The sequence below is a fragment of the Heteronotia binoei genome, chromosome 21, assembly GCF_032191835.1.
Source record: "Heteronotia binoei isolate CCM8104 ecotype False Entrance Well chromosome 21, APGP_CSIRO_Hbin_v1, whole genome shotgun sequence".
NCBI classification, from domain to species: Eukaryota; Metazoa; Chordata; class Lepidosauria; order Squamata; family Gekkonidae; genus Heteronotia; species Heteronotia binoei.
The window spans coordinates 74686829-74709882 of NC_083243.1; the positions used below are offsets into that span (position 1 = coordinate 74686829).

General features: G+C 44.6%; 1 protein-coding gene across 1 annotated transcript in view; it reads left to right on the forward strand.

Annotated features, from left to right (window-relative positions):
- Positions 1-23054, forward strand: part of RYR3 (ryanodine receptor 3) — a 721882-nt gene that overhangs the window by 615596 nt on the left and 83232 nt on the right. Inside the window, exons 85-86 of the mRNA XM_060262621.1 lie at positions 2038-2166; positions 18654-18758. Coding sequence (XP_060118604.1) covers positions 2038-2166; positions 18654-18758 — 234 coding nt within the window. The remainder of the gene's footprint in view (positions 1-2037; positions 2167-18653; positions 18759-23054) is intronic.

Below are 23054 nucleotides of genomic sequence, written 5' to 3' on the forward strand. Positions count from 1 at the left end.
GCTTCTGCTGCAGCCTTTCGTCACGGAGGCCCCAGACAAATCGGTCCCTCAGAGCCTCCTCCCGCTTGTCGAAACTGCAGTTTCCTACGATCTGGCGGAGAGCGGCCAGGTAGACTGCAGCCGTTTCCCCGGGCTTCTGATCCCTCTTGTGGAAGAGGAATCTGCGGGTGACTAGGGACGGTTGGGGCGAGAAGTGCCCAGTGAGGAGTCTGACGACCTCCCCGTATGTCCTCTCGGTGAGCTTCGCGGGGGCAGAGAGGCCTCGTGCGATTTCAAAAGTTGCCTCTCCGCAGACGCTCAACAGGACGTCCCTCATTCAGTTGTCGTCCGTGATCATGTTGGCCCTCAGGTAGCACTCGACCCGTTCAGTGTAGGTCTCCCACCGTTCGGGGTGGTCGGGGTTGAATTCAGCAAGATGGCCCGTCGTTACGCTAGAGTTCACCATTGTGGCGGCGGGCGTCTCAGTTTCTTGTGGTCCTGCGCCTTCCTCGTCTCCAGCCAGGTCAGCTGCTTTCCACTGGGGAAGCCTTCCTAGCTAGATCCCATCCTCGTCGCCAGTGTAATGTACTCAGTGACGAGATGTGTAGACGGCAACATACTTTATTGTAAGGTACATTACGGAACTGAGACACGCGGGCCGGGACCCGCTTTATATACATTTATCCCGGAACAGCCCCCTAGCTGGCCAGCCCAATCCTGGCCAGTCAAACTTCCCGCCACTGGTCTTGATAGGCGGAGTCTTTTCCCGCGCTGTGCAGGGTGACCAAGGGACTTCCCCTGGTTGCCCTTTACTGTGGGGCCGCGTGGTGCTTTGTTTAAGCATAAGACGCTACAGAAACCAAAGGGTTTAATAGCTTGTAGCCATTTAAAAATCTAACGGCTTGGTGGGTCTACCAGTCAGCTGTTAGGTGTAAATGGCTGCCAGCCATTTAACCCTTCAGTTCAGCCACTTAACCCTTCAGTTCATCTTCCCCCTGCTTCAAAGGTTAAGCTGTCAGGTTTAAATGTCTGGCTCCAACAGCCAAACTGGCCACATCTGGTAAATATTTGGGGAAAGCACACTCTCCGAACATCAGTTTGCAAACTCTGAACCAGCCCAAGTTCATGCTGAATTTGGTTAATGAGCTGGTCCATGCCTATCCCTAAAATGGAAAATAAAAAAACAAAAAAAAGGTAGCTTTTCTAGGTAACCTATCATCTGGGCAGGAATATCACAGCCTCAGATTGGCCATAGACACAGACAGTTTTTGGACTTGAAAATCTACCTATGTGTCCATTTAAGGAGCAAGTCCTCCCCTTTCTTTGGAAACTGAAACCTATCAGTTTATCACACACACCCAGCAAGCCTCCTCTGTCTGTTCAGTGTATTTGATACTTCAGTAGACATCATGAAATGTCATATTTATGTCTTCAGGGAGGATCTGTGGCAGCTGCTCCTAATGTTACTGGTTTTGGAATTTCCCAACATGTTTATGACTGGCTCCACCTCCCTGGCAGCCATTTTGTAGTGGTACCCACTATGTTTCCTAAAAATTCTAAGTGTCTGCAAGTTTGATAAGGTTGGGGATTCCAATCATACTCATTCATGCTTTTCTGTTACAATCATATTTGTGTTGCTGCAAGATATTAAAATAAGTTACACAAATTCTAAGACTAATTTCACTTTACGAACTGTACTAGGCATATGAGATACACGCCCTTTTCTACCTTGGGCCATTGAATACATATTAAATTATTAAATTATGGAAGGGAGAAGATAAATTGTCTTTGTTTCAGCTGTGTGGGAAGGATGATAGTTTGGGGTACAGTTTTATTGTGATTTCCAATATAGTAGTTTTTAATAGCAGTTCTGTAATATAGGCAAAATAATAAAATATATTAGTGTTGCATGCTTATTTATAGTTTTATAATATCTGACTGCTTATCCTCTCTCTATATAAAAACGTATTTGTATAACATAAAAAAGGCAATGCACAGTCTAAAATTTCCTAATGTACTAACTCACAAAAATAAGAAAAAAGTAATATTTATTCTTAGGAATCAATTAGTGACTTCTATTGGTACTACTCTGGAAAAGATGTGATCGATGAATCTGGTCAACGTAACTTTTCTAAAGCACTGGCTGTAACCAAGCAGATTTTTAATTCACTTACTGAATATATCCAGGTAAGTAGAATTTTATCATTGTATTACATAGAATGTACAAAATGCATATGTGGGAGAAATTTAGAGCTTCTATAATAATAATAATAAGCTTTTATTTATTTATTTATTTATTTATTACTTCGCATTTATATCCCGCCCTCTCCGCGAGCGGACTCAGGGCGGCTCACAACATTATAAAAACAATCAATCCAATAAAACATATAAAACCATAATTTACATATATCAACTTTAAAACCATTCTATAGAGCTATTTCAGTCCAGTATAGGCGGAGTGACTTCTCGACTATGATCGCCAGCATTCTGTAGGATGTCCGGTGGCAGCCCTTTTTCGATCAAACCACAAAAGCCTGTTTAAACAATTCGGTCTTACAGGCCCTGCGGAACGCAGACAAATCCCGCAGGGCCCTTATAGCTTCTGGGATGGTGTTCCAAAGTTCTGGTGCTGCCACCGAAAAAGCCCTGGATCTTGTTGTACATAGCCTGGCTTCTTTTGGGCCAGGGGCAGACAACAGATTTTTTTGTCCCTGATCGCAGTGCTCTCTGGGGGATATATGGGGAAAGGCGGTCCCGTAGATAGGCAGGTCCCTGACCATAGAGGGCTTTAAAGGTTAATACCAACACCTTGAAGCGAACTCGGAACACAACAGGCAACCAGTGCAGCTCTCTCAGCACTGGCTGAATGTGCTCCCGTCGCGGTAGCCCCATTAACAGCCGTGCCGCAGCGTTCTGCACTAGTTGTAGTCTCCGGGTTAGCGTCAGGGGTAGCCCCATGTAGAGAGCATTACAGTGATCTATTCTTGAGGTGACCGTAGCATGGATTACCATCACTAAGTCATTGCGCTCCAGGTAAGGGGCCAGCTGCTGCGCTTGCCGAAGGTGAAAGAAGGCAGATCTAACAGTGGCTGCCACCTGAGCCTCCATTGTAAGGGAGGACTCAATAAGCACGCCTAAGCTCTTGACCTTAGGGACCGGTATCAGTGGTGCCCCGTCAAGGGCCGGCAGCTGGATCTCTCTCCCCGGACCGCCCCGACCCAGGTAGAGAACCTCCGTCTTCGTCAGATTCAATTTCAGCCGACTCAGTCTGAGCCAAGAAGCCACGGCTTGTAATGCCAGGTCTAGATTTTCCAGGGTACAGTCAGAATGGCCACCCATCAATAGATAGAGCTGGGTGTCATCCGCATATTGATGGCAACCCAGTCCGTACCTCCTGACAATCTGGGCAAGGGGGCGCATATAGATGTTAAATAGCATCGGGGATAGGACTGCTCCCTGCGGCACCCTACAGCTAAGAGAGTGCCTCTGGGATGCTTCCTCCCCTATCACCACCCTTTGTCCCCTATCTTGGAGAAAGGAGGTCAGCCACTGTAAGGCAGATCCCTGAATCCCCACATCGGCAAGGCGGCTAGTCAGTAGCTGATGGTCAACCGTGTCAAAAGCGGCTGACAGATCTAATAACAACAGCACTGCAGAGCCGCCCTGATCCAGATGTCGCATAAGGTCATCTATGAGAGCGACCAAAACTGTCTCCATCCCGTGACCTGGCCGGAAGCTGGACTGGAATGGATCCAGTGCGGAAGTGTCCTCCAGGAATCCCTGCAGCTGAATCGCCACCTCCCGCTCTATGACCTTACCCAGAAAGGGAAGGTTTGACACCGGCCGATAGTTCGCCAATATGGCCGGGTCTGCTGATGGTTTTTTTAAGAGGGGACGGACCACTGCCTCTTTAAGAAGTGTGGGAAAGATCCCTTCGATCAGGGACCTGTTGATAATGTCCTGTAGTGGTTCACGCAGCCACGTTGGCTAGCCTTTATAAGCCAAGACGGGCACGGATCTAACCTGCAGGTCGTAGGGCGCACAGCTGCAAGGATTCTGTCGACTTCCTCCAGACTGAGTGGACCGAAGGAGTCCAGAATTGAACCAGAAGACATGCTCGGTGCCCCAAGTTCATTTACTGTGTTAATTATAGCGGGTAGGTCGTGTCAGAGCGACGAGACCTTATCTGCGAAAAAGCTCACAAAAGCCTCACAGCCTATTTCCAATTCTCTATTATTTTGTTTGCCCTGCGGCAATTCTGTTAATGACCGAATTATACTAAACAATTGTGCTGGGCGCAAGGTCGCAGATGCGATTCTGGACGCAAAGTGATCCTTCTTTGCAGTCCGAATGGCCATCTCATAGGTCCTCATAAATGACCGATATGATGTTCTCGTAGCATCGTCATGAGCGTGGCGCCATTGTCTCTCTAGTCGTCTTAATTGTCGCTTCATCGATCGCAGCTCCGGGGTATACCACGGAGCGGATCGTGATCGAGGATGAAGAGGACGTCGGGGAGCGATTTCGTCGATGGCCTCGGAGAGCTGGTTATTCCAGGTCTCCACTAGCTCATCCAACGAGTCGCCGGTGGGCCAAGGATCCCGTATAGCCATTTGAAGCCGCCGAAGCAGGCTCAGGGCGGCTTACAAGACATGTATACCATGATTATAGTAATACAGTTCATATAATAAAATACAATTCATAAATACAGTTAAAAGACAGTTACATAAATATTTAAAAACCACAATAATTAAAGGTGCTACATTACAGTAATATATATATATATATATATATATATATATATATATATATTCAGATGGCCCAATGTCATTTTCAGAGTTCCACCTTATGGGCTTGTTGAAAGAGGACAGTTTTGCAATCCCTGCGGAACTGGTTAAAGTCCCGCAGGGCTTGCACTTCCTCCGGTAGCTGATTCCACCAGTGGGGAGCCATTATTGAGAAGGCCTGCTCCCTCGTTGCTTTCAGTTTGGCCTCCCTTGGTCCAAGTATTTTTAGGAGATTTTGGGAGCTAGATCTCAGCGCTCTCTGGGGAACATATGGGGAGAGGCGGTCCCTAAGGTAGGCAGGTCCTCAGCCATAGAGGGCTTTAAAGGTGATAACCAGCACCTTGTAGCGAACTCGGAACACAATTGGAAGCTCCCTCAGCCCAGGCTGCACGTGTTCCCACCGAGGTAGTCCCACTAACAGCCTGGCCACCGCATTCTGCACTAGCTGCAGTTTCCGAGTTCAGCACAGGGGCAGCCCCATGTAAAGGGCATTACAGTAGTCTAGTCTCGAGGTGACCGTTGCATGGATCACTGTTGCCAGGTAGCTACGTTCCAGGAAGGGGGCCAACTGCCTCGCCCTTCTAAGATGGAAGAAGGCGGATTTAGCAGTGGCTGCTATCTGTGCCTCCATTGTCAAAGAAGGCTCCAGTAGCACTCCCAAGCTCTTGACCCTGCGCACTGGTATCAGTGACGCACCGTCAAAGGCTAAGGAGAAAAGTTTCAGAGAGTTGCCATCAATGTTCCCTCTAAGCTGAGTTAGTGTGAGCTAGCTCAGTTTCTTAGCCTCTGGCTCACATATTTTTGTCTTAGCTTAGGATGGATGGCCCCAGAGCAAGCTAATTTATGCAGCAGCTCACAACTTTAATACCAGTAGTTCATAAAGTAGAATTTTTGCTCACAGGACTCTGTCAAGCATGGTGAAATTCCATTGATAATTGATTGTTATAGGGTCCTGCCTAAACCTGCTCTGTGAAGTATCATGGAGATTCCTACTTTGTCAGCTTTGTTATTCTTTCCCTTCCCCCCACCCTGCTTTATGGCTCACAAGTAGAATTACTGAGAACTGAAACAAACATGAGAAGAAGTAATCAGCACCTTCCCATACATTCCTGTAAGGGAGTACGGGACATCTGGGGAAAGCAAGAACGGAGTCCTGATAACACTATGGGAACATGGACATTTATGATAGTTTATGTGTGAGTGTTACCCCGCACCCCCCTCCCTTGGAATCCTTTTGAAGTAAGCCTTAAAAGTATTGCATCAATGTATTGGCAGCATTACTCTCAAGAACCTGTTACACAGAAAGTATTGGTATCTCAATAAACATAGTCTTTGTATCAACTTCAACTCGTCATTGAACCCGCATGCTTGACAGACTCCACAGCTTAGAGGGAGCATTGGCTGCCATGTTGGTTTGCAGAACAGCTAGATCTTTGTTGTGGTCTCTGTGCATCACACCTACAAGATTAGGGCACCTGTGCCAACTCCAATCAGTAGCTCACAAACTCAGCAGAAAGGATTTTTGCACCTTTTCTCTGTGCCATGTGCAGGGACTCCCACTGCACATGCTCACAGGAATGGGCACAGATATTCTGCCAGTTCACTTCTGACTGCTGCATACCTGCTGCTCAGATCAGACAATCTTCTCTGCATTCCACTTGATGAACTTACCTTTGATTTCTCCTGTCCTGCTCAGTTCTGTCCTTTCTTTTTTGATTCTGCACTTCTCCTTTGTTTCTTTTTAAAAAAAATCTTGAAAAACCTTCTTTACTTCAACCTTTATCTCCATCATCTCCCAACCCTCACCTAGTCTATGGAAAAGCTGTTGGAATTTTTTAAGCATTGTTCTCAGTGTGGAAGGAAACTTGCCCTATGGATGGCCACTCCTTTTGCCTCATTTGCCTTGGAAAATCATACTGGCCAGATTCCTATGTCCTCTTCCCCCACTAAAAAGCATAGGGTTGAAAAGGACCATAAATCAACCAAGCATAAGACCCTTGAAGTGGGTTCCAAATGAAAGTCTCAGAGTCCCACTCATGCTTATTTAACCAGCAAATGTACTGTAAGAATCTATCACAAGACATCTTGAGTAAATGCAAAAGAAGTTTTTAATGAACAATCAGGTAGCAAACACTTGTAGAATGTGCACACAAGACTACTTGTCTTGCCAGACTGACAATGAGTGAAAGGTACAGTCCAAATATAGGTTACAGATTAATGAGTCATCATTTCTCCCATCTAACCATCTCCCACTCAAAAGTCTTTAAATTAGTTCCCAGATCTCAGTGTTGCTTTTTCTCCAAGGTCTCATTCCAGCTTTGTAGACATCTTCCATTGATTTCCTATCTTCTGTTACCAGGGAGACAAGATTAGGCCTTAGCTTCCCACCATAATCTACCCTCTACTATGACCTCATTTGTTATCAACACTATTCTACATAATACATGGATTAATACAGACATGAATACATAAAACAATATATTTGTGGATATATGAATATGCTCTGGATAACTGACCACTCATCAGCAAAGACAATACTATTAGAGAAATCGGTAGACTGTTTCTGGACCACACGTTTAAAACAAATCGTTGTCAGGGACTTGTACCTGACATATACTACTATCAACAAGTCCCTATTACTGGACCCAATGCTAATCCTGGTGATTCTACCTATACAGCTTCTCAACTCACCAGTCCATCAGCAAAACTCTGCTGTAGTGGAGTCACCAATATCAACTGCCCAGCAGCTTTATTTCTTGGGGCCAGAGGTGAAAGAAATAGATCTCACCCAGTGAAGCTCACCTAACACCTCCTTCTCTGGGTACTCAAGCAGAGATAGATCATTGTCAAGATTGATGATTGACACCAAGCACCAATGACATTTGCACAACGTCCACACAGACGCATGCCAAGAAGAAGAGGAGATTGGATTTATGCCATGCCTTTCACTACCTGAAGAAGCCTCAAAGCAGCTTACAATCTCCTTTCCCTTCCCCTCCCCACAACAGACACCCTATGAGGTAGGTGGGGTCAAGAGAGCTTTCCAAAAACTACTCTTGAGCAGATCAGCTCTGAGAGTTATGACTGATCCAAAGTCACTTCACTAATTGATGTGGAGGAATGGGTATTCAAACCCGGTTCTCCCAGATAAGATTTCATGCACTTAACCACTACCCCCCTACACCATATTGTCTATATTTTTTTTAGTAGAGGAACAATTAAGCTTAACAATACTATCTTCTCTAACACATTTTTAAAGTTTAATACCACAAGCATTCAGTATTTCCTTCTTCTATAACTTCATTATTCCTTCTACTTAAAAAAAAATCAATCAGATTAAATTCTAACAAAATATCTCAGTCCCTGGAGACCTCAAGGGTTAAGGTCTAGAAGAGATACTTCCCTCCTTCCATCAGGACTGAATTAGCTATGGAGGGATATTACCCAAATGCTCGTGCCAGCAGACCGCACCCAACCATAAATTCCAAAAGAAAAGTCTTTAAATATAAATTATAAATTTCGTCAACTTTTTCTTGTTGCTTCAGTTTCTTTTTAGATAGAATGCAAACTTTCTTCCAAATTTACATGATCTTCCTCAGTACAAGCACGGGTTGTCCTTAAAGAGACGAGAGGAGAACATTCCTTTCTCTTGTTTACTCTCGATGCAGGGGAGGAGGGAATTAACTTAGAGAGTAATAATTCACCCAAGGCTGCGTCATATGCTGTATATGAAGTGGAGCCTTTTTGAACGTATAATTTGCCTGATTGTAGCCATTTATATTTAATTTTTAAGTCCACAGTTTGGCAGTTGTATCCTTGAGGTCTCTTCTGATTCTTAAAAATTCAGGCGGAAGATCTGGAAAGATCTGAATCTTTAACCCCTGATAGTCCAAGCCTCCCCTCTCCCCGGCCTCTGCAAAGACTCTTTGCCTCATTCGATAGTCCTTAAACTGCACCAAAATATCTCTAGTATAAGACAGATTGTCTTCACATAACTTGCTGACACGATATACTTTTTGAATGAGTGGGAGAACTTCGGACTCCAGGTGAGTTGCTTTAGCAAGCCAATTTGCCATAAATACATATAAGTCCATTGCAGCTTCCACATCAGATTTAAAACCTCTAAACTTTAAACACAGCTCCCGATTACGAAAGTTCATTGTTAAAACCCGTTCCCTCGTCCATGCATCTGATGTTATTTCAAATATTCTCCCTTCACACTCTTGAGCTCTTTTTAAAGCTTCTTGTGCTGTCTGGGTAACTTGCTTATGAGAATCCTTTAGTTCATCCAGACGCTGACACAACAGTTGTAACATAGAGGTTATGTCCTCTCGTATTTCTTGTCTTAACTTAAACATTGCCTGCGTCAATAAATTCAATGTGAGAGGACATTCTCCAGCTGGTTCCTCGTATCTCTCCAACCTTGTGTGGGAGGTGGATGGCAATTCCAAGAAGTCAGTTAAAAGCTGAACACTTTTTTCCTTCTGTTTACCCTTTTTCACCCCTTTAGGAAACATCTCTCAAAGATTCAAAAAATATAGTTTAAAGGGGTAAAAAGAATATAACTTTAGAGCCAGCTGGGCGAACGTTAGGCAAAGGCTCTTGACCAGATATTGGTCAAAGCAACTCCCCCCCAAAACTGGCTCTTCCCGTGAACTGGCTCTCCTTGCCAAGCCAGATCCCATCTTCAGCATTCACCTCTTGATGCTGGCCCAATGACTGCAAGAGGACAGCCCTTCATTTCAATTGCCAGCTTTGTCTCCTACGATACTCTGGGACCAATGACAGCTCCAATACCTTTATAGTTCCTTCCCACTCCCATCTGTTCTTCCCTGGTCTCAGATGAGGAGACCCTCTAACTAGGAATTATACTCAACCTACTCACATCATTCTCAGTCACCTCTGCGGCACCATCAGCGACAGTGGCACGGATGAAATGCTGACACAAGTGACATCTTGGCACGGACGAAATGCTGACACAAGCCCCCAGATGCCCCATATAAGAAGGACCCAGACAAAGCAGTGTCGGCTTCAATATCAGTACCAATGGCACAGTGAGAAAACACCGCTAACACAAAGCATTGGCCAATCTCTTCCTCTCTTGGAATCAGAGCGTCTGACACCAAGGACCTAAATAGCCCATCAAGCGAGGAGTCCAACAGGAATGAAAAATCTCTCACATGGATCCCTCATCATCCACACAGGTCATGGATGACCTGCTCATTTCACCATCGAAAGACCTCAGATCAATGGAGAATTGGTCAAGAGAATAGTCCACACACTTGACCTCTCTATCGTCCAACCACAACCTGAGGTTACTTATCTCATTTTTTTTACATTCAAGTGGACACCTCTACAGCCATTGCGCTTCCCATGACCTGAGTAATGCTTCAAGTTTCCAAACTGGCATCAATCTCTGTCTCCTCTAGACACCTGGATCTATGTATAAGGTGCAAAAGACTGGGGCTATATTTTTATTCTGCCACCCTAAACCCAGTTTTCTTGTGGTGACCTTCTTTTCCAAGAGTAAGTGTACACACTCCACTCCACCAGATAAAAAGAGCAAGAAGTTGGACTCCATTGTAAGAAATATCTATTCAGCAGGAGTGCTGGAAGTCAAAACCACCAACTATCTAGCATGTACAGGGCACTATCAGTACACCCTCTGGGAACAAATCTCTGAAGTACTCTCCACCCTACCTGAGGACAAAAAGCAAACTGCCAGGAAAATCCAAAAAGAAGGCATGTTGTTGGCCAAGCAGCAGATTAATTTTTTAAAACATGCCAAGACACTTACCTCTGCCATCACCTTGCAAAGACATTCATGAGTTCGAACAATGGCCCTTTGTTCAGACACATGTTCATTGAGGACCTTCCCTTCGATGAAGATAGTCTGTTCCATTCCACAATGGACACAGTCCTTCAAGGTAAGAGCATTAAGACTTTACACAACCACCATGCACACCTACAAAATGAGGTTTCAATCACAATCCAGGTCTTGGTGTTCCTACAACAGACTTTCACCTAATCAGACATGGAGAACTGGCAGCCTCAAATCACTCATAAGTTTCCCTACACACCCAAGACCAAATTCTCAGGTACGCAACAAGCACCTGGGACCAAGACCTTCAGGACCCAAAACAGGATCTTTGTTACTTCTTCTTATTTGGCCACTGAAGCCACTGACCATCACCACCCACCCTGCACTCAACCAGACACCTTCACTGCTTCCTTCCAGCATGGAGATGGATCACAAAGACAACTTGGTCCACCTGCAGGGCTATGTGGTAGAGTTTATTCAGACACCTTCTGTTCCAGTGTCCATCACCACCTTGCCATCTGAAACCTAATGCGAGGAGATGAAGGGCTCTGCTGGAAAAACAAGCCATTGAACCTATACCACCAGATTCACTGGGACATGAGTTTTATTCCCTATATTTTCCTGTCTCCAAGTAGGATGGTGGCATCCAACCAATAATGGATCTTAAGGGTTCTGAACAAATTCTTCACCTGTTTCAAGTTTCATATGATAATGCTCCACAGCATCGTACCACTCCTCAAGGTAGGGGTTTGGATGGCTACAAAAGACCTGCAGGACACCTACTTCCACCTGAACATCAGACCTCAGCGCAGGTAAATATACATTTTATGGTAGGAGGTGTCTATTAATAGTACAAGGTCGTCCACAGCACCAAGAATGTTCATGAAAACCAGGGTAGTTGTTGTGACTTATCTCCATCTTCAGGGAATGCAAGGTATTCCTCCTTCCCTCCAAGGACATTGGCGATGATTTCCCTGATCCACCAACTAAAGATGCAACCACAGACTCCTGCTATAGCCATCCAATGCCTACTGGGCCTCATGGTGGACATGACGGTCATACCGGTCTTTGCCAGGCTCTGTATGAGGATCCTTCAACTAGGGTTCCTCAGACACTTCAATCCCTCCCATCACTCTCAGTTCATGAAGCTTCTCCTACCCCAGTATGTACTCATCCCTGTCCTGGTAGAAACAAAGTCCCAACCTCATGGAAGGAGCCTCATTCCAACCCCCTTCCCCCACAGAGACCCTAACTACAGACGCCTCCCTCTGGGAGTGTGGTGCTCATCTGAACAGCATGTGTGTAGGATCAGAATGGGATAGCCAACAACAACAACACATAAATGATCTTGCCATTGGCCTGTGAGCTGCCCTGAGTCTGCTTCGGTGGGAAGGGTGGGATATAAATCCAATGAAACAAACAAACAAACTCTTAGCCATCAGATTTGCTCTATGCTGCTTTCAACCTGCAGTAGAAGTGAAAGTGGTATCAATACTTATGTACAATACTACTACCTTTAGCTACATAAACCACCAAGGGGGAATGGTATCCAGGAAATCATGTGGACTAGCAGTCAATCTGTGGACCTGGTACATAACACAGGGGATCTTCCTGGCTGCCACTCACCTCCCAGGTGCACATAACATCCAAGCGGACCTCCTCTCCAGGGGAGGGGCACTCCTACATTAGTTAGTAGAAGTTCAGTTGGAACTATCTGAAACCCACCTTCACCAAGTAGGGTCAATCCACCATAGACGCCTTCACCATAAGAGCAAACAGGAAATGTCAGGACTTTTGCAGCAGAGGGGGCATGGACCCACCATCTCTAGGTGATGGCCTCCTCTACCCTTGGAATCACAGATTCCTCTACCTATTTCCTCCTCCTCATAACCAGAGTCTTCAACAAAATAATGAGGAAGAAACTGAATGTCAGAACTTGTAACTTTTGCTTTACTTGCCTTGACCAAACTGACTCCATGCTGTAACTTAGTAATAACATAGAGTGCCTGACCACAGCAATTAACCCTGGCCCCTGTGCTATGCCAAATATTTAGGGCAGTAGGGCAGGCGGCAGATAGTCTCTGCTTAACATCCACAGGTGCCCTTTGAAGACAGGCCGTTTGGCCTTAACAACAGGGGAACATCCTCCCCTCTGATAACGAAGGCTGGGAAGAAGAGACACTTGTCTGAGACCGTGTGAATGATTGTTTTATTGTGCTTTGCTGATGGCATAAAATGTAACCAACTGCCAGGAATTGACATTATTGTTATTTCGTTACTCTAGTACTGTAGTTCTTCAATAAAGATCCTAACTTGTAACAAGTATTGGACTCGTCTGAAGTTCATCCAAGTTCTGACATTATAACAGTAATCTTTTATTTGGGACTTATCTGTACTGGCAACCTGGCCCGATGGCGGCAAAGGCTCCAGACAACGGAGAGCCCAGCATCCCACCCGACGAGGAACTCCTCGACCCGAAGGTAACGGGAGCGAGACGAAAACTTAAAGTCCCCGCACCCTTCTCCGTCGACGCCTTCCCTCCGCGGACCTGGAGCCCGAGGAAGCCCGAGCTGGCCACGGTGGCCGACTTCCTGCAGGCGATGCTCCGACAGTACGGAGATCCCCTGCGGGAGGAGAAAGCCATCGAAGCCCTACAAAGGATCGAACAAGGGAACCGCACCACCCGCGAGTATGCCACTGAATTCATGGGCCACTGCGCGGCAGCCAGGGGTTGGAATGAAGTGATGAAATACACCGCATTCAAGAATGGCCTGAACGCGAACATCCTAGATCGGTGTTACCACCAAGGGAGACCCGACACCCTGGTGGGATGGATTCAACTGGTGGGAGAAGTAGAGACCGACCTCCAACATGTCGGGATGTGGCGCCAACAACAAGGCAAGAAGGGGGGGAAGCCGAGTCCCTCTCCCGGCAAAACGGAGGGGGGGAAAGCCACCTGGCCATTTAGTTCCCCTCCCCACAGCGAGCCGCCCATGGGCAGTGGTGTCAATGGACTTCATCGTAGAGCTCCCTCCTTCGCAAGGGAAGACAGTGATATTAGTAGTGGTGGACACGTTCTCCAAACAAGCCCATTTCATCCCCTGCAAGAAACTCCCCACAGCCAAGAAATTGGCCCAGCTATTCTTTAATCACGTGGTCCGCCTACACTCATTCCCAGAGAAGGTCATTAGTGACCACGGCCCACAGTTCGTTGCCAACTTCTGGCGGGAGTTTTGCAAACTAGCAGGAATTGAGCAGGGGCTTAGCTCCGCGTACCATCCGCAAACGGACAGACAGACGGAGAGAGTGAACGGGCTTCTTGAGCAGTACTTGCGATGCTATATCAACTACCAGCAAACGAATTGGGTGGAACTCCTCCCCTTCGCAGAATATGGGTACAATAACAGCCTCCATAGTTCCACCAAAACCTCCCCTTTCCAAATAGTCAATGGCTACGAGGGAAAACCCTTCCCCAATCTCCCTCTGCCCTCCGGATCCCCGGAGCCCACTTCATGTCAACAATGGTGGGAAGGAATGCGGGAGGGGTGGAGAGTGAGTCAAGAAAACCTGGAGGAGGCGAAAAAGGAGTACAAACGGCACTTTGATAAAAAGCACGCCCCCCAATGGGAACTGAAAGAGGGAGAGACAGTGTTTCTGTCCACAAAGAACCTGCCCCTCCCGCAGGGGTGTCGCAAACTCGCTCTGAAATATCTGGGTCCATTCAAAATAAAGAAGGTTATCAACAAAGTAACTGTAGAGTTAGAGCTACCCAAATCCTTGAGTAAGATCCACCCTGTTTTTCATTGCAGCCTTCTTCGCAAAGATCCTGGAGCTACGTCATTCCATCCTCGCCCCCCGGAGCCGCCTCCGACCCTAGTGAAGGATCAGAGTCACCATGAGGTGCAGGAAATTCTGGACTCCAAAGTCCAATGGGGTGTGTTGTACTACCTTATCAGGTGGAAATACTTCCCCCCGAGCTGTGATGAATGGGTAAAGGCTAGCGATGTGTCTGCTCTGCAACTGCTCAAAAAGTTTCACCTACTGTACCCACACAAGCCCAAGGCGAAGAGCTTAGGGGGGGCAGTATGTCAGAACTTGTAACTTTTGCTTTACTTGCCTTGACCAAACTGACTCCATGCTGTAACTTAGTAATAACATAGAGTGCCTGACCACAGCAATTAACCCTGGCCCCTGTGCTATGCCAAATATTTAGGGCAGTAGGGCAGGCGGCAGATAGTCTCTGCTTAACATCCACAGGTGCCCTTTGAAGACAGGCCGTTTGGCCTTCACAACAGGGGAGCATCCTCCCCTCTGATAACGAAGGCTGGGAAGAAAAGACACTTGTCTGAGACCGTGTGAATGATTGTTTTATTGTGCTTTGCTGATGGCATAAAATGTAACCAACTGCCAGGAATTGGCATTACTGTTATTTCATTACTCTAGTACTGTAGTTCTTCAATAAAGATCCTAACTTGTAACAAGTATTGGACTCGTCTGAAGTTCATCCAAGTTCTGACACTGAATTGTATCCTCATTACACTGTGGTGGCCACAACAGGCCTGGTTTCCCATTATCCTTCAATTGGGAACATGCATCACTTTCTACCACCTGAAAATCTTCTCACATAAGAATGTCAGGTTTGGCAGCATGATATCCCATATCTGAAACTGATTGCCTGGTGCATTGTCTTGGATGTGTGAGGGAAGTGATGAAAAACAGCTGGAAGCCTTTGACTAGGAGGTCTTACCACCTACAAATGGCAGAAATTCCTTACCCACATCAAGAGTGTTGAGACACCTCCAGATGAGGTTGGCCTTCCCCTGATCTTTGACTACTTACTACTGTCTGAGAGGCTGCAAGGCTCAGCATGCCACCAAAGGATCAAGGGTTACTCAGTTTTAGCCCACCCTGATAACAAACCAGTTTCTAAAGGGCCTTTTGCATATGTACCTACCAATAAAAGCTCTGCTTCCCACTTGGGACTTACCTTTGGTTCTCCAAAGCCTTTCCAGGAGGCCCTTTGAGCCCATGGCAACATGTGATCTCCAGTTGTTGTTTTGGTAAACACCTTTTTTAGTAGCCATAAGATCAGCCAAGTGTGTGAGCAAACTTTTTGCACTTTAGCATGATCTACAATTTCACAAAAATGGGGGTTCTCTAGCACCAGATTAACTTCTTACCTATGGTGGTGTTGGAATTCCATTTTCATATTGACATCACACTCCTGGTCTTCTTTCCATACCCTAAAGATGATACAGAGAGACACTTTAACTCCCTGGATGCCCAAAGGGCTCTCTTGTTCTATGTGAACAGGAAAACAACATTTCTGCAAGAATCCTCAACTTTTAATTATGCCAGACAAAAAAAGGGGTCACAAGGTAGCAGCTCAAAGGCTGTCAAAATGGGTTGGCAAGACAATTAAATTGTGCTCTCTTGCCATTTCCTATCAGAGCGCATTCCACGAAGGCATTAGCCACATCCGCTGCCTTCCTCAGGGGATCCCATACAAGACATCTGCAAGGCCACCACGTGGGCAACATCCAATACATTAGTCAAATACTGCACCTTAACTGTTTGTGTGCAACAAGGGGCAATCTGTGTGTGACTGAGTAGCTGCCAGCACCCTCCTCCAGGTAAGCCAGAGCATTCTACTCTCACATGGGTGTGATGCACAAAGACCATGATGAAGATAAGCAGGTTGCTTACTTGTAACTGATTATGATCATGCATGGATTCACACCACCCACCCAACTTTCCCCTCCACTGTCAGGCTCCAGTTGTGTCTTGGGGATTACATAGTAGTCCAAAGGAACTGGTGGAATGGCATCTATCCCTGTGAGCACACACAGAGGGAATTCCCACACACAGTGTAAGGAAACAGTGTGAAAATGAGTTACTGATTGGGGTTGGCTCAGGCAGCCTAATTTATTTATTTATTTATTTATTTTAAGATTTATATCCCGCCCTTCCCACTAGGTGGCTCAGGGCGGCTTACAACATGTAAAACTAACATAAAATATAAAATTAAACATTAAAATTGACAATTCATAATTTATAGTTAAAAATCTAAACATTTGTAATATACATGAACATTAAATCATACAGCGGTCCTAAAGCTACACTCATCAGTTTCAAATTCAGTGTTCCATGTTCAGTATTCGGTGTTCAATGCTCAGTGCCGATTAGTTGTGGGCCAGCCGGAAGAGGGATGATTTACAGGCCCTGCGGAATTGGGTAAGGTCCCGCAGGGCCCTTACCTCTTCCGGCAGCTGGTTCCACCAAGATGGAGCCATTACGGAGAAGGCCCTATCCCTTGTAACTTTCAAACGGGCTTCCTTTGGCCCGGGAACAACCAGGAGGTTTTGGGTTCTTGATCTTAGTGCTCGCTGGGGAACGTGTGGGAAGAGACGGTCCCTCAAGTAGGCAGGTCCAAGGCCATATAGGGCTTTAAAGGTAATAACCAGCACCTTATACCGAACTCGGTAACGTATTGGCAGCCAGTGCAGAGCCCGAAGTCCCGGCTGAATGTGCTCCCACCTTGGGAGCCCTAATAACAACCGGGCGGCGGCGTTCTGCACCAGCTGCAATTTCCGGGTTCGGTACAGGGGCAGCCCCATGTAGAGGGCATTGCAGTAGTCCAACCTTGAGGTGACCGTAGCATGGATCACCGTTGCTAGATCGTCACGCTCCAGGAAGGGAGCCAACTGCCTTGCCCACCTAAGATAGAAAAATGCGGACTTGGCAGTGGCTGCTATCTGGGCCTCCATTGTTAAGGAAGGCTCCAGAAGTACCCCCAGGCTCCTGACTCTATACGTCGCAATCAGCGGCGCACCGTCAAAAACCGGAAGGGGTATTTCCCTTCCTAGACCCCGACGACCCAAGCAAAGGACCTCTGTCTTCGCCGGATTTAGCCTCAGCCCGCTCTGCTTGAGCCACCCAGCCACAGCCTGTAGTGCCCGGTCCAGATTTTGTGAGGCGCAGACTGGCCGGTCGTCCATAAGCAGATAAAGCTGGGTGTCATCAGCATACTGGTGACAACCCAGCCCGTACCTTCGGGCAATCTGGGCGAGGGGACGCATATACATGTTAAATAACATCGGGGAAAGAACCGCACCCTGAGGCACCCCGCAATCGAGCGTGTGCCTACGGGACAGCTCATCCCCAATAGCGACCCTCTGTCCCCGACCTTCAAGGAAAGAGGAAAGCCATTGCAAGGCTAACCCCTGAATCCCCACGTTGGCGAGGCGGCGGGCCAGCAACCGATGGTCGACCGTATCGAACGCTGCCGATAATCCCATGGGTGTGATGGAATAGTAGCCTCCTTCTCTTTTCTTCAGCTAGAAATGAGTCCAGTAGCACCATAGAAAACAACAAGATTTTTGGGGAAGTGATGATTAACCACTGAAAGCTACTACTACTAGATGTAGAAGTGTCTATATATGGAAGGGCAGTTTATATTTGCAAACAAAATAATATGGCTCATTATTGTTCAATATTGTTCTTCCCTTTTATTCTGCACACTATTTACAGATAGCTGGTAGTGATGAATTCCTCTCCTTTCAGTCCCCTTGTTGGAACATCCAGTCCCTTCTGAGCAGTAGTTTAGATCCAAGGTGTATGAAGAATCTATCCTTGAAGCCTAGATGCTAAAATGATTTTGTAGTAAAAAATGAAACAAAACAAGCCACTTCCATAGTGATTAATCAAATAACTATAACCAATACTCACCTGATATTCAGGAAGGTTAGATAATAGTCTTCCAGCTTATACATCCCCCAAACCATTTTTTCCCCTCTCTGCATGGCTTCCTGACTTATTTCTTGTGCCTTTCTACCTCTGCCCTTTCCCATGCTTAAATTCCCCGTTCATTTTGTCCAACGTTCATATTATTTATTTATTTGAGTAAACCTTTGAATACAGATTTAATTATATTTCTTATGGGTTAGTATATACAAAAATACCTGCATCATTCTTTCTGTGTGTATATCCTTAACATATATTTATGTTTTTCTCTTGGAAACAGACGCCTTGAGTTTAAATTTAAAGCATTTCCCCCTTAATTTTAGGGTCCTTGCATAGGAAACCAGCAGAGCCTGGCTCACAGTAGACTGTGGGATGCAGTTGTTGGCTTTCTTCATGTTTTTGCTAATATGCAAATGAAACTTTCACAGGTAAATTTCATTCCACAACTTTGAAAAATATTTATATTATAAACATAAAATGCAGTAAAATTGAAGCTGAAGGCATAAAATGAAGTGATACTGTATAATTTGTGATATCTAGTTGTAGTAGACATGGTTAGTTAGGTTTCTCTATATTTCTTAAATGCCATTTCCTTTAGTTCTTTAACATTAATTTGCACTGAAACTGGGAAAAACAAAATAATGTTATTTATATATTTTATAATTCTCGTTCAGTTTATTGCAATTTCCATGCACAATATAAATTTATGAAAACATTGTGATCCATCCATCTGTAAATTAACTATTTTCCAAAGAATTCCCTAGAATTCTCTGGGAATTCTATAAAACTCCATATAACCAAACTAGCTGCATTAACCTTGTTTCATTCTGTTCCCCCTATGTGCCTTATTAATTCTTTCCCTTCCGTGTGCATTCATTATAGTATATCTTTTACTTAAATATTGGGAAGAATTTAGATGACAAGTAGATCATCTCATAGTACATTACTAAATTTTCCAATCTACATTATATAAAAGTTACTAAGTTTTATTGGTATAATAATATAGAAAGGAGGTATATTCATAGCAATACTTTCTTTGGCAAAATGAAAGTAAAAGTTTAATCAGAAACTCTTTGATCCATAAGCGCAAACGCATGCATAGGGAACAGTTTGGTTTCATAAATTAAGACAAAAGTTAACAGTCTGCTGTTGCATGATCCTTGCTGGATCAGTTCAATGTTTCATCTAGTCCAGCATCCTGTTTTCCATAGTGGTCAACCCATTGCCTCACAAGAACAACTGGTACTGAGGGACACCTTCTCTGAACGTAGATGTTCTCTAATTGTTAACAGCCAGTAATGGACCTGTTGTCCAAAAATTCATCTAATCTCTTTTAAAATCACTTTTTGTTCCAGAGGGCTTTTGATTTCAATTTAGAAAGTTTCTAATGTTTCCATTTGTGAGTTATAGTTTCTGCTGGTTACTAACCTGCTGAATTGCTGGTTCTTATTGTCATTTTAGGGACTTAATTGGTAACTTTGATAGCTGATTAGATTTGTACTCTACTTTGAATACTGTTCTTCTGGAAAATAAATCCTGATTTGAACTTCTTCATACTCTGTTTATGAATTTCTATCCCAGTTTTTATCTCATCAAAGAAGGCTCAATATGGCTTACAAAGCAAGCTTGCAGCACTCCCACTCCGGACAAAGTATAGTTAAAAACCAAAACAATAAAATACGCAGCAAAAACATTATAAACTTCAGTTAAAACCATAAAGCAGCACTAATTAGCCTATTCAAGTGCCTACCTAAATAGCTCCACTTCATAATGCTTCCTAAAGATTGCCAGGTTAAGAGCTCCACCAGAATGCTTTTCACTACAAATGGAACCACTACTGAAAATGCTCATGACTAGACCAAGGCAAATCTATTTGAATGGGGGAGCTCCAAACACGCTAATCATCTTGTTTTCCTTCCTCTGTATATGTCCAGCTCTGCAATGTCCTTTCGGATATTTGGTGACCAAAAACTGTACACAGTATTCTAAATGAGTCTGAACCATAGATCTACACAGGGGCATTACAATATTGGCTGTTTTATTCTCGGTCCCTTTTCTAATAATCCCTAACATAGAGTTTGCCTTTTTCACTGCTCCAGTATACTGGATTGACTTTCATTGAGCTATTCACTATGACCCCAAGATCTTTTCCCCTCTAAGTCTTAGACCCTATTAGCCTGTATTTGAAGTTGGGATTTTGTCCCAATGAGCATCACCTTACACTTATCAGCACTGAACTTCATTTGCCCAGTCACCCAGTTTGTGGAGGTCCTCTTGGAGCTGTTCACAGGCAGCCTTGGTTTTCACTGTCCTGAATAATTTTGTGTCATCTGCAAAGTTGACCACTACACTACTAAGTCCTAGTTCCAGATCATTTTTGAATAAATTAAATAGTACCGGCCCTAATACCAATCTTTGTGGGACCCCAATGCTTACTTCCATCCCTTGTGATAACTGTCCATTGAGTCCTACTCTTTGCTTTAACCAGTTTTTAATTAATAAGAGAGCCTGTCCTTTTATCCTATGACTGCTAAATTCACTCAGGAGTCTTTGGTGAGGTTCCTTGTCAAAAGCCTTTTGAAAGTCCACGTATATAATGTCTACCAGGTCACCATTGTCTACAGGCTTGTTCACTTTCTCAAAGAACTTCCAACAGTTGGTGAGGTAGGACTTCTCTTTGCAGAAGCCTTGTGGATTTTCCCTCAGCAGGCTTTGTTCCTCTACATGGACAACAGTTCTATCTTTTATTACAGTTTCTACTAATTTGCCTGAGACAGACGTTAGGCTGACTGACCTGTAATTTCTTGGTTCCCTTTTGGATCCCATTTTAAAAACTGATGTAACATTTACTTCTCTCCAATCCTCTGGTACAGCGACTTAATTTAGTGATAGGTTACATATATGAGTTAGTAGATCAACTCTCTGACATCTGAGTTCCTTAAGAACTCTTGGGTGTATGCCATCAGGACCTGGAGACTTATTGGTTTTTAATTTCCCAGTAGGTCTGGAATTTCATCTCTGGTCACCTCAATTTGGCTCAGTTCTTCAGGCTCCCTTCCTAAAAACAGAGGCTGTGACATGGGCACACTTCCCATAGTAAACACAGATGCAAAGAATTCATTGAGCTTCTCTTCCATCTCTCCATCTTCCTTTAGCAATCTTTTTATTCCTTTGTCATCCAAAAGCCCTACTGCTCTTGCTAGGTTCCTGCTCCCAATATATTTTTTTAAATGTTGTTTTTTTTGTCTTAATGCTTTTAGCAACCCACTCTTCAAAATCTCTTTTTGCATGCCTAGTTACTGACTTACATTTCTTTTGCCAGAGCCTGTGGTCCCTCCTGTTCAATTTATTGGGGCAAATCTTTCACTTTTTAAAAGAAGCCTCTTTTTTTTATATAGCTTCCTTAACTTGCACTGTTAAACACACATACCTTCTTTTAGACATGGCAGTTTCTTTCCTAAACTGTTGAATGCATTTTATTTGTGCTTCAATTAGTGTGGTTTTAAAAATCTTCCTAGTATCATCTAGGAATTTGGGCCTCTCATGTTTCCTCTCCTGCTTCCTTTTTACGATTCCTGTCATTTTTGTAAGGTTCCCTCGTTTGAAATCAAATGTTGCAGTTTTGGACTTTAGGGGAAACTTTCCATTGACCTGAATGCTAAACTTAATAGCTTTGTGATCTCTGTTCGCAATTAGTGTAACAACTTGTACATCTTTCACCAGAACTTGAGACCTGCTCAGGACCAAGTCCAAGATCACTATCCCTCTGGTTGGCTCTGTGACCAATTGTTCCAGGGAACAGACCCGTATGATGTCTAGGAATATAATTTCTACCGCATGACCTGAGCATATATTTACCCAGTCAATATGAGGGCAGCTGAAGTTTTCCAGTATAATAACATTCTCTGATTTAGTCAGTTCCCTTATTTCCTTCTCCATCTCAAGATCAGCCTCAAGGGTTTGATCAGGTGGGTGATAATACACCCCCACTTTTAAGTAACCCTTAGGACCTAGTATTTCCACCTGTATCTCTTCTGTTGGGAAGTTAATTCCCCTGATGTTTTCTAACTTATTTGATTCTATGCCCTTTTTGATGTACAATGCAACACCAACAACAACCCATCCCTCCTTGTCCTGCCTATGAGCTTATACCCAGGAATGACTGTATCCCATAGATTTTCCCCATTCTCCCATGTTCCTGAGATACCTATAGCTAAATTGTCATTGAAAACCAACCACTCCAGTTCTCCCATTTTGACTTGAAGTCTTCTAGCATTGGCATATATACACCTATAATGTGTTTCCCTCTCTAGTAACCCTCACCTCCCTCAGCCCCTTAGTCACCACACATGACTTGCAGTCACCATCATGCCCTCACTCCCAAGTTCTGTTTTGCTCCTATCAATATTACCCTGAGTTTTTACACAACCCTCCCTTTGGACTGACTTGTCCTGAACTGGAGGCTCCCCAGCTCCTGTTGGCTCCCCCACTCCAGGATTAGTTTAAAACTGTTCTGACACCTTTTTGATATCAGTTGCCAGCTGTCCCTGTTGACTTTCCTTCAGAAGTTGTTTTAAAAGCTGATCTGCAGACTTTTTGATATTAAATGCCAGTAGTCAGTCTGATTCTATTATAGTTCAAGTGCAGCTTGACTATTCTTGACAGGGTTGGCCTGTCTCAAACCAGCTCCATGTGCCTAACAAATGTGACCCTTCTTCTCAACA